This window comes from Pongo pygmaeus, chromosome 17, assembly GCF_028885625.2.
Source record: "Pongo pygmaeus isolate AG05252 chromosome 17, NHGRI_mPonPyg2-v2.0_pri, whole genome shotgun sequence".
In the NCBI taxonomy this organism is placed as follows: Eukaryota; Metazoa; Chordata; class Mammalia; order Primates; family Hominidae; genus Pongo; species Pongo pygmaeus.
Window position 1 is genome coordinate 29790684 of NC_072390.2, and position 12864 is coordinate 29803547.

The window sequence follows — 12864 nt, forward strand, 5'->3', positions numbered from 1 at the left end:
AGAGGCTGTTTTATAGTTAACTTTTTATTTTTACAAGTAGAAGGGGTACACTCTAAAATAATGATAAAAAGTATAGCATAGTGAATACATAAACTAGTAACGTAGTCACTTATTATCCTTATCAAATATTAAGTTCTGCACATGATTGTATGTGCTAGTCTTTTATACAAGTAGGTTTGTTTACACCAGCACCACCACAAAGGCGTGAGTAATGTGTTAGGCCATGACATTAAGATAGCTATGATGTCACTAAACAATAGGAATTTTTTAACTCCATTATAATCTCATGGGATCACCATCTTATATGTGGTCCATCATTGACTGCAACATTGTTTTGTGGCACATAACTGTATTTAAGAACATTTTTACATTATAATTCCCCCACCCAAGGATTTCAGGAACTGTGTTGGGGACTGTTCATTTGACTTTAAAAGTTATTTTAAAAGATGTTAGAAGAATATGTCTTTAAGTTTCTTTTAGACTGTGCTTTATTAATAAAACCCTATTATGAACGTCGACTTGCTTCTAAATGCCTTTAAATACTGTCTTTTGTAACCAAGTATTTTTCCCTTCTATCTAGAACAAGTATGTATGAAGTAAATATCAAAATATATAGATGCTAGAAAATTTATCCTAGAGAGGTTGTTCTACAGGGAGAAACTATTTACCCACGATTTTTACCGAGTGACCTCCTTTTCCTGTATCCTCATGCTGCCTTCGTTGTGTTGTGCTTTTGGTTCCTGGAAGGTACTACCTCTGCTTGCAGTTGCGAGATGACATCGTGTCCGGAAGGCTGCCCTGCTCCTTCGTTACCCTGGCCTTGCTGGGCTCCTACACTGTCCAGTCAGAGCTCGGAGACTATGACCCAGACGAATGTGGGAGCGATTACATTAGTGAGTTCCGCTTTGCACCAAACCACACTAAAGAACTGGAAGACAAAGTGATCGAGCTGCACAAGAGCCACAGGTTAGAGGCAGAAGCGTGTTCATTTAAGTTGTGCCTTGATGGGAGAGTGTCCCGCACACAACCCACCTCTTCCCAGTACTGATTTCAGTCCATTAACGGAGAGACTTGAGCATAGTGTGGGTCCATGCACAGTAAAATTCTGAGATGGGCAAGCTCTCACTCAGAGCATCCAGGTGTTCATTTGTAGTGGTTTCTTGCAAAGCCCTTTTTCTTGTTATTCTTTTCTCATGTATCTGCTGGTGCCTCCATAGGACTTCTTATGAGATAGCATGGAGCTAAGTGGGAAATATTGCAGCCTACCAGGGAAGGGAAAAGCATCATTGTAACATATTTTTCTTCTCATCAGAGGAATGACGCCAGCAGAAGCAGAGATGCATTTCTTGGAAAATGCCAAAAAATTATCCATGTATGGGGTAGATTTACATCATGCTAAGGTATGCATTTTTTAAAACCTAAACTTTCTATTTAGTGTTATGTAACTTGATGTTGTTATTACTGTAAGCTGGTGATTTTTACTTCAGTTAATGTAAATGAAACCTTTGAGAATTCAAGTCTCTGTTTGTCTTTTAAGCCCTACTCCACGATACAACAAATGTAGCTTTCTGATATTTACTGAGGGGTTTGCTCTTTGTGTCTCAAACTTGCATTACTCCTGGGCACAGCCTTCTGAAAGCCCATGATAGGCAAAGCCTCTGATTGCCTTTTGATGCAGTTAGAAACCTACCTTGACATAACAGACTTTTACTTCACCCTGCCTCCCCATCACAGTCGTATTTCCCACTCTGTGCCGTCACATAACCTTTGCTCCCATCAGACTCTGTTTCTACGCTTTCCCTGACTATGTCCGTCTCTGGACTATCCTCCTCTTTCCTATCTGTCTGTCCAAACTTAGCCGATTGTCCAAGACTCAAGCGTCACATTCGTTAAGTGCCAGACACTGTCTGTGGCCCTACCTGGATACATACCAGGCAGTCAGTAAATTCATATTGAATTTAAGAAGTCTACCTCTAAAGTTTAGGCACTCTGACAAATAATCAGAACTCTGAAATAAGCTTGTTGTTTTAAGGTTCACCTAGGCTAAGGTTTACTTCGTTGGCTGGTGATCGATGAAATGTTAAAGGTGTTATCTTGGGAATGGAGTCTTGGGAAGAAAGAATTTGGGTTGAGACTGTAGGGGGCTTACAGTCGTGAGGATACACAGAGCAGCTTTGACTCCGTGTCATGCTTTTTCTGGAATCTTCGTACTTTTCAGTAGTGGTAGAATGAAGATAGGACTACTAGTCTTTTTAAACAGCCCAGAATAAAAGTCCTGTGGAAATACAAGGAAGCTTTTATGAAAACCTTTATTAGCAAAACATATAAAATGTGTTAGGATCCTAGGTTTGGGTTCTGATGCATTAGCAGTGTTAAAAAGGTCAATGTTAAAGGCCAGAGGTTGTTTCTTCTGATTGGGTCCAACGGGATGACATTGTTCCTGTTTAGGGATGTGTGTTTGACTTTGATGGACAGAGTTAGTCACCGATTTTATGGTCTGAGACTCACAGAACATGCAGTTACAGGTTTCCAGGCCAATGAGTGTCTTAAACAGTCGGGTCTAGGGCCTGGAAATGAAGAGAGTTTCAGCTGGCTCTGTTCAAGCAAACACCTCAGCACCCCTGCGGACCCATTGCAGGGAGCTCTGTGATCTGTAGGTTCTGTTGATACTGGAAGTTGGGCTACACTTTGGTTAGCTTTTGGAGAGCAGACTAATCCACAGGGATTTGGGGAGGAGAATAGTGGCCCTTGAATCTGTGCAGGTTTGATTGGTTTTGCTGCGGATCACTCTGCACGTCATGCAGGATGAGCTCTCCAAGGCCTGAGCACTAGCAAAATCTCTGTGACTTGGTGGAGGTTCACACCAGGGATGTGCTGTTATGTTGAATGCCAAGCTCTTTGACATTTGTGTGTAATTACAACAGCAGGTGTAGCTCTGTTTACTTGCCAGTTCATTATTACAGTTTTTCACTTATTTTGCACTCAGATAACAAAGATGTTTTCTATTGTATATTAGGTACAAGGTAGAGTGAGGATTTCAAAATGAAAATAAGAACAGACATTAAGATTTTTAAATTTCTGTTAGTGTTTCCCCCTAAGAGGCTAAAAGATAAGGAAACAAGAAGGAAATGAAGGGAGCCTGAGAATTTGAGTGAATCCGAAGCTATTTTTGAGTTACATCACACACTTTGATTCTCTTACTGCCCAGAAATAAATAAATAAATAAATAAAAGATTAGGGTGTGCATTTCAGGAAGTACACCTCAGGATGTATCAGTGTTTCTATCAGTAAATATAAAATCACTTAACATTGCTATAGCTACAGAATTAAAATAGATGGCTGCCTTTTCATTTAATAATGTGATTTGAAATTATGCCAATTAAAAAGAAAGAGAATTAAGGAAGTGCAAATGTAGCATTATAGGAATTTTTCTGAATATTAAATATAACAGATAATTCAGTTATAGACTCCATTTTCCCATGCAGCCACACTCCATCATTTGAAGAAGGAAATTTACTAAAACAATTTGGAGCTAATTTCTGGTTATGAGCGAGATGCCTCGCTTCTGTTGACGGTGTGAAAGACCCTGAGCTTTACAATCCATTTAAAAATTCTGAGCTGGAATCCTGTCTGAAGAATAAATACCCATGTTACACAAAGGTCCTGTGTTTTGGAAAACCTAAATGCTTTGTTTTTTCTTTGTACATCTGTCTCTGCTTGTTTGTCACTTAATGTGCATCTTGATAGGCTTTGTCAGAGTCATTTATTTTATGTAAGATTCTGAAATGTAGATATAAGTCCATATAGGATATCCCACAGAGCAGGATGGCAAAGTTCAAACACTGATGTTAAATTAAAGAAATCGTATGCCCCTTTATTTTCATGATGACTGAGACTATTTGGGTACACCCCAGTGTTCCTTGCTAAAGGGAGTGCACATGTATTTATTGATAGTGAAATGCACATGTCCTTAAGAAATACTGTTGTCATAACTTTTAAAACCAAAGATTTCTCAGGCCCAGCAAGGTGGCTCACACCTGTAATCCTAGCACTCTGAGACGGGCGGATTGCTTGAGCCCAGGAGTTCGAGACCCGATAGAATAAATGTAGCAGAACCCAATCTCTACCAAAAAAAAAAAAAAAAAAATGTTGAGTGTGGTGGCACGTGCCTGTGGTTCCAGCTACTTAGGAGGCTGAGGGAGGAGGGTTGCTTGAGCCCCTAGAGGTGGAGGGTGCAGTGAGCCAAGATGGCACCACTGCGCTCCATCCTGGGCAACAGAGGGAGACCCTGCCTCAAAAAGAAAAAAAAAGACGATTTCTCAAACTGACCTCAATACTGTGGGCTGTGGCAGAAAATTTGAGATGAAAAGTATCATTTTTGTTGCCATACAATTAATGAAATGGAGACTTGCATCCAATTTAAAACTGCACTCATTTGTGCCGTTTTCATTTTTCATTCACCTTTATTTCAACAAACGTGTAATGGCTTCATGCATGCAAGGTAGGCAGTGCACTGGCCATGAGATTACAAAGATAAACAGAGCTCCGGCTCTCAACCAGCTTTTGTCTCCAGGAGAAGGAAGACAAGTGGTAGTTTATTTCAGTGCCATTTGCTAAGGGTGTACTAGAGATAACAGTTTGATTTGGGGACATACAGAGGTGTGTTTTGGAGGGGACAAGAAGAGGAGGCATCAGAGCCTTCTTCATCTTCCTCATGAAGGGAGCTACTGTTTTCTTAAAATTCAGAGAACTAACGGGTGATTAAAATTTTTATTAAAAGTTTTATTGTTATCTAATAATGGAAAAGGTTTCGAATGTCCTTTCCCTCAGTAGGTTGAAGGTACACTTCCTAAAGTCCTGTTCTATAGTTACCAAAAAGCAAATGAGTCGAAGAGCAGTGATTCTGGCAGTCCTTCCTCGTTCCTGCACTCTGCCGATGGCGTAAGGTGGTCATCTCTGAGTGGTGGCACAGACAGATTGGCTGGTTCTAAAGGATCAGTAATGCCAGCTGCGTGTCAGCATCAGGTTATAGCTCTTTAAATCACTCTTTGAAATTAAAGTCCTAGATAAATGGTGGGCAGTTTCCAGTCTTTGAGTTCTCCTCAAATTTTATTATATTGTAATATCCTGCCATCAAATATTTCCACTCCTGCAGAGTAATTCAGTATGTCATGGAGTGATACGTTTCCAAAGTAAAATATTTCATTTTAAACCAATTATGCTTTGTTGGCAAACTTACATTTCCCAGAGATGGACCAGTATATGTATTTTCTGATTCTGGAAATTTCCATCTCCTGCCTTGCGTTGACAGCAGACCTGGGCATAGCTTCCGATGGGTGGTCAGCTCATGACCCTTTCTGTCCGCTGCTTCCAACAATCAGTGGGACCGGGGTGGACTCTGACCTCACATACAATCCTGCCTGTGACCTGTCTTTTTCCTTCATTCATGGCCACCACAAATGTTCATTTTACCCTGACTTAAAGGTCAGGCATGGGGAAAGACTATATGTTGTACGTCTCCTAAGCTTAATACAACATCTCTGATGACCTCTGGACATCACACATCCCTAGGAAATTACCTAAACATGAAATGTGCAAGTAGCAAAAGGAAATTGCAGTTCTAGGATGATCTCGGGTTTGTTTCTTAAAAAAAACTATACACATATTTAAAAAGTATTTATATGTATATATGTGAGCCATGTTGCTAAGTGTGATTACCACTGGGCAGTGTGTTTGTGTGGAGGGAAGGGCGGTTGTTGGGGAAAATACATTCTTACATTTTTTTATTCATTCATACTTTTAAAAAAATTATTTCGTATTTAAATTTTACTCTGACAGTAATGGTATATAAAAAATATCGGGGCTCTTTTTAAAGGAACAACAACCAAAACCCTCATAGGAAAAGACAGGGTCCATCTTGTTAGCATATGTGTTGGTTAAGAGTGCTGCCTCTGGAACCAGGCTGTGTTCAACTGGAACTCTGTACCTATTTTCTCAAATCTGTAAAATGGGAATAATAATAGCAACCATCTCAATTACAGTAAATATTAAAAGAGTTAATATATGTAAAGCAGAGCAGTGCCTGGCAATTGACAAGTGAGAACTGTGGCTACTATTATTACTGTTATTGACATACCTTCATGAGCTGGGCCCTCTTGGTGTGCAATATTTACTTTGTAAGTCTGAGACACCTGGGAGAGCAGATTTTATTCTAACAAACCTCTCCATAGTGATAAACATCTTCACCAAAAGGCTAATGTTTAATGGTAAAGTTTTAAAAATGGCTGCATCATTTTGCATAAGTAAACCAGCCATTTATAGTTTCTGTTGTGGATGCTTAGATATTTTACCCAGCAGAAAATGGAAATAAGTTAGATACTGATCTGTTGCTTCTTGCCTTTATTTTCCAGGACTCAGAAGGGGTAGAAATTATGTTAGGAGTTTGTGCAAGTGGTCTGTTGATATATCGCGACCGGCTGCGAATAAACAGATTTGCCTGGCCCAAGGTTCTAAAGATTTCATACAAACGGAACAACTTTTACATTAAGATCCGGCCGGGAGAGGTAAGTATACCCACATTTGCCTGTGCGTTGGGAGGAAAGATCGCTGATAGCAAGCAAGCATTTAAATTATCTGCTTACGAATTCTGAGCACTGTGGGACACAGTGAATTACATCTAAGTGCCTGAGAGAGTTTATTGTAGGTTTGCCCAATAAACAGTAATAAATATTCTCTTCTTTATTATATTGTTCCAATATTTCCTACTGCATACGTTAATTGAAGGGTTTTTAAAAACGTATTTTAATATAAAATCCAGTCTCGGCCGGGTGCGGTGGCTCACGCCTGTAATCCCAGCACTTTGGGAGGCCGACGGGGGTGGATCACAAGGTCAGGAGATCGAGACCATCCTGGCTAACACGGTGAAACGCTGTCTGTACTAAATATACAAAAAATTAGCCAGGCGTAGTGGCAGGCGCCTATATTCTCAGCTACTTGGGAGGCTGAGGCAGGAGAATAGCATAAGCCCAGGGGGCGAAGCTTGCAGTGAGCCGAGATCTTGCCACTGCACTCCAGCCTGGGCAACAGAGCGAGACTCCGTCTCAAAAAAAAAAAAAAAAAAAAAAAATTCCAGTCTCATTAATAATTTTGTGTCTATTTCAAGCAGTAATGGATAAATCTCTTCCTCCACATGCTGTTGTTATTTCTCCATGCTCTTTCTATTTGTCATGCAAATCTGGTTGTACTTTAAAGTGAACAGTTTAGAGATCATGTACTTCAAGGTACAAGGAATATTAGAACAAAGGACAATTAGTGTGAATTATGTCAATGTTCTATAGCTCGATATATGTTTGTTTATTTGTTTAAGTCAGAGAAGCTAATGAGAGAATCAGAAATTGTTAACTAGTCCTTACTCCTTGGACAACAGCCTCCATGATCAACTTATGTTTATATCTTCCTTAGTGGTTTGTACATAATAGTAACACATATCTACTCTTATTTACTTAAGAGATAGTTAATAAATACCTCGAATTTCTAATTGGTATGGTTAGTATAACAGAGGCAGTCAAAACTCAAAGATTCTAGCATACTTACATCTCTGAACATTTTCTGATATAATATAGAATTATCTCTTATCTTCAAAATCTACTTGTCTACTGGGGTTTCTTGGTGGAAAATGCAATTTAAAAAATCAGAATATCGGCTGGGCATAGTGGCTCATGCCTGTAATCCCAGCACTTTGGGAGGCCAAGGTTGGGAGAATCACCTGGGCCTAAGGATTTAAGGCTGCAGTGAGCTTGATCACACCACTGTACCCCAGCCTCGGTGACAGAGCAAAGACCCTGTCTCAAAAACAACAAAAAAAATTGAAACATAAAGCATGTAATGATGTTTAATATGAACATAACATCATACCTATCTATGATGACTGAAATAATCTGTAAGCTTTTCATGTAAATAACTAAAATTATAGTGTTTTAAAAATATTTCCTAAAGATTATATGTTAAACTTATAGCCGATAGTCATTTGACTTCATTGAACATTTGTTAAGTGAGCACCTATTTATTGTCAGACATTAGAAATCGAAAGACAAATATGACCTTGTTCCTTGTTAAGGGATTTTCTATTTAGCAGAAAAATGGACTCATATACTTTGATTGTAACAGCATGATGCAAATGAGATGATATTCTGTAGACATGGAGTGAGCATAGTATTGTGAGAGGCCAGAGAGGAGAGCTAGAGAAATGAATCAGTGGACACTAGTGAGTCATGGGAGGTTTTAAATCAGAATGTGAAACAACTAGGTGAATATTTTGGAATGATACATTTCTTAATGAAATTCAACGACTTAGAAACATGATGTGATAAGACCTAAACTAGGGCAGAGGCTGTGGGAATAGACTGGAGGGAACAAATGTGAGAGAGAGGTTTCAGAGGCAGAAGCAGCAGGTCTTAGAGACAGGATAGAGGAAGTAATTAAAAGAGGGAAAAGTCCAGGATAATCAAAGGTTTTCAGTTTGCATGATTGAAGCCAATGGAGATGACATTCGGCAGGAGGGAAAAGGGGGAAAATTTCAGAAAAACAACTGAAATCCCTTTGGAACAGATTTTCAGGGAGTGACTCTTGCATAGGAAGGAGTTGAACAGAGTTATCAACTGTATATATTTTATTCAAGGCCTTAGACATGGAATAAATTACTCAAAGAGCAAGGCAAGTTAGAGAAAGAAACGGCCCTAAAACTAGAACTCTGAATAATACCACTATTTGAGAAAGGGCCAAGGAGCTGAAGAAATGACAGCCAGAGAAATAAAAGAAGAAACATAGGCTGATGGATGACCAGGAGATGAGTTTCAGAGGAAAGTGGTTAGCTAGCAGTACCATATGTTACAGAAAGGGCATGCAGGATGTGGACTAACAAAAGTGTGTTGAACTTAACAGTCAGGCCCCATGATGACATTTCAGGGTTCAGAAAGGCGAGAGGAGCACCTGCCAGGTGTGTTGGGGTCAGGAGTGAGTAGCAGAGGCAACAGGTCGTGGCTTCTGCTTCCTAAAGTTTAGCAGTGAGGAGTGAGATGAGGTTGTGGTGCTGGCAGAAGCAGGCTCAGAGAGAGCTGGTTTTTCACTCCTCTTCTCTCTGCTCTTACAATCCTATTTACAGCCTGAGAAAAGTGAGTGAGAAGAAATTATTGGAAACACACAGACTCTGAAGAAGTTGAAAGAAATTGATACAAAACACAGAGAAATAGATATTAATAAACTATTAATACCTATTCAGGTAGTCTAGGAGCCTGCATCATCCTTGCCTACATAGGTTGGCAGAGACTCTTCCCAGCTTCTTGCAGCAGAGTGCAAGCTGACTCTTCCATATAACCCCTGGCATTGGCATAATATGTTAATATTAGTTGCAGGATGAATAAATGGATGATGGTTTAGTCACAAGCCACACTATGTCTGTCTTGACTGGGTCCCTTGGACAGTAGTGATTTTTACAAACACCACTGCACATGAACATCCAGAGTGAATAAGAAGTTGGGAAAGGCAATTGCGGCTGAAGCATTTGTGATGTATTTCCCACTTCACCTAATCATCCTTAGCAAACAAGAAATAGAGGTCAACCATGATTGTATCTCACATGCCATGCATATGACCCCTCACCTTGGTTCTTTGCCATATAAATGATTTTTGCTATTGATTATAGCAGTAGTACCCATTGTTTGCTCTTTGGGGAAGCCTTTACTGTTTAAGATGATTGCCCTCTGGTGGTCTGATGTGTACCTTCTTCAGAATGTGAAAACCTGTGCGTCTGCAGTAATAAAGTATATTATGCAGGAAATGAGATGAGTATTTCACCTCGAAAAATCAAATGGCTGATAATGCATCATCTGAAGTGTACATGCTGAAAAATATGAAAATATGTTCCCCCAATCTCTGATCTTACTTATGATATAGAGAGACGTTAGCATTTGACACGATAATCCATAGTGGAACACACAAATAAAATCAGCAATGTCTGACACCAAGTTATAAACTACCTAAGAAATACACATATTTCCTGACCAGATATTATGAGAAAAATCTCATTTCTAAGAATGCTGTAGACTATATTTGTAAACATTTTGTTCATTTCTGTACCTTGCAGTTGAAGTCATTGTGTCATTGAGAAACCATGAAAATAAAAGTTTAAAAGTGATATCAGGGCAAATTGATTTCTGGAAGAAATAAAAAAAAACTCTTTTTGTGTTTGGTTTTCAGTTGTATCATAAGATACACACTTATTCAGAAGACATTTTATTGTATGCATAATGTGGCTATTTATACCTGCAGCATTTTAAAGACACATTTTTGAAATTAACAAATGAATCTGTATAGCATGAATTATGCATATAGCAATTGATCCAGTAAGTAAATTTTTAAAATTCTGGTGGCATTGTGATTCTGTAATTTATTTACAGGGCTTCTGTTATTTATAATTTTAAACTTTACTCTTCAATGTATTTTTTTTTTATTTAGTTTGAACAATTTGAAAGCACCATTGGGTTTAAGCTGCCAAACCATCGAGCTGCCAAGCGTTTATGGAAAGTATGTGTTGAGCATCATACATTTTTCAGGTAGGAAGAGATTATTTTGGTTTTTCCCTAAGGAATAATTGTAATCACTTACACTGAAAAAGATTGTCAATAAAAAAAATACGGAATTTTATTCTTTCTATCCCTTCAAGTTCATTGTCACCATATTTCTTGATAAGAAATCCTAAGATAACTAGAAAAAGACTAAATTTGAAGGATTTTCCCTAATTTGTCGTGTACTTACATGTCCTAAACCCCCTTTCTTTAGTATCTTTAGTGTCTCTACATTATTTTTAGGGTGTCCGCTTCAAATATCCAATCCATTCCTTACTATTTCAGTGATTTCTCAATACCCTGAATCCCTTTGCCTACCTATGCATGGTATGAGACCCATCAAATTAGGCACCCAACACCAAATTGTCACTCTTCTTCTTCACTAGTATCAAACTATTTAGTAGCTGTTTGGGCTTATAGAACCATAGACTGTCCACTTTGCGTGGAATGTTAAAAGTTCATCTAGTTCAGTACAACCCTCATTTGCATATATCCTCTCTACAACATCCCTAGTTGATATGCATAGTATATGATATGAATGATACTATATGCATTCTTTTATGAAATCAGATTTATTTAACTGCAAGTTGTGTGTTAAACGTTTAGCACGCAAAACACATGACGTCTCAGTAAAAAGTTTAAAAAGCACTGTCAATATTGGACTTAATAGTCCCTCTGCTGTTTTTCTTTATTCTCTTTAGACTGCTGTTACCAGAAGCACCTCCCAAGAAATTCTTAACCTTGGGTTCCAAGTTTCGTTATAGTGGCAGGACACAAGCGCAAACGAGAAGAGCCAGTGCGTTGATAGATCGCCCAGCACCTTACTTTGAACGCTCATCCAGCAAACGTTATACCATGTCTCGCAGCTTGGATGGAGGTAGGCATCACTTACTGGCCCTTAATAACCTAGTACCTACCCCAAAAAGAATATGAAACTGTCCTGAGCTTTCAGTAAGTATAGATATTCCTGGATATTGTATGTTGAAAAGCAGTTGTTGCTTATTGACTGAATGGCACATTTTTAAGTCTCCCCCAGCGAAATGAAAGTCCCTTTGTCAGTCTAACATCTGCAGGTTTATGTAAAATTACATAAAAGAATGGCACTTCGGGAATGAAGAAAATAGCTTTCATAAGCTGACACCCTGAATTTGGAGAAAGATGCTCTCATTCTAAATATAGTAGTCACATACTCTGTGATTTGATTCTCTTGCCAACAGGTCTTAAAGGATTGGTAGGTTTAAGACCGTTTGTTTTATAAATCTATAAGTTAAATTTATTTCTGTTTCTAAAAAATCTTTATGAATAAAGTGTGGCCTTTATCAGTCAGTTGATAATAGCTGGTAGAAAGGATGACATGCAAATAACAGAGCAAAGGGCTGTAAGTTAAATTCTCCTAGTTGTGCTAATTACTACCCCAGATGGACTGGGAGAACAGTGCTATGTAGGGGTTCTGTACTGCCAAGTTAAATTAGTCAAATGGAGAGATGATCACTCAAACAACCTTTTTAGGGGATAACACAACAGTGAATTTTTAGTAGGGTTTTGTTTTATCGAACAGTTTCTTGATTGCTCTCTGGAGTAATATGGAGGTACGCTTTCTGCTGTAAGGCGTGCCCGCTGTAACAATACTCTGGAACTGGATCATGTCTGGGTCTCTGTCTTCTAATTTGGAGCACCTGGAGATTTGTTGTTTTTAATAGAAGATCTTATCCTGTGCAAATAAAAAGAATTAGGAGTTTCTGGTATGCAGGTATGGTTTAAATAATAAGGAAAAACATAAATAAAAATAAACAAAAGTTACAAGTGCCTGGGACCATCTCCTTCCCTACCTTTTTTGCCACTGTTACCCTGAGAGTCTCAGCTCTGCCTTCCCCATTTCACTAGCCGGGTGATTGATGGGGAGAGGTGCTCCCTGAATCTCCCAACTAAAAACAACTGTCTTTTTCTAATGGAATACTTTATGAACAGTTTATAGAAGAAATCAAAATGGCATTATTAGTGCTATATTATGTATGTTACTAGTGAGGTGGAAACTGGACTCTTGTGGCATGGGTAAATCCAGATTGAAGTCCAGGCTCTGCTGCCCTTTGTTTCTGCGGTGGTTGACAAATGATTTCAGCTCTCCAGGTCTGTTTTAGTCATCTGTATAATAGGAATAAGGCCGCCTTTGACGGGGCTGCTGTGAAAAGCAAGATATATGTGAAAGCACTCTTGTTACATAGGTAATTATCTCAATAATCAT

At 38.8% G+C, this 12864-nt stretch overlaps 1 protein-coding gene across 40 annotated transcripts in view; it reads left to right on the forward strand.

Moving 5' to 3' along the window:
• The window catches only part of EPB41L3 (erythrocyte membrane protein band 4.1 like 3), a 237001-nt gene that overhangs the window by 194544 nt on the left and 29593 nt on the right, over positions 1-12864 (forward strand). For all 40 annotated transcript variants that reach the window (XM_054460556.2, XM_063653422.1, XM_063653415.1 and 37 more), the window contains exons 7-11: positions 748-966; positions 1313-1400; positions 6411-6563; positions 10513-10610; positions 11324-11499. In XM_054460556.2, the coding sequence (XP_054316531.1) occupies positions 748-966; positions 1313-1400; positions 6411-6563; positions 10513-10610; positions 11324-11499 (734 nt within the window). The remainder of the gene's footprint in view (positions 1-747; positions 967-1312; positions 1401-6410; positions 6564-10512; positions 10611-11323; positions 11500-12864) is intronic.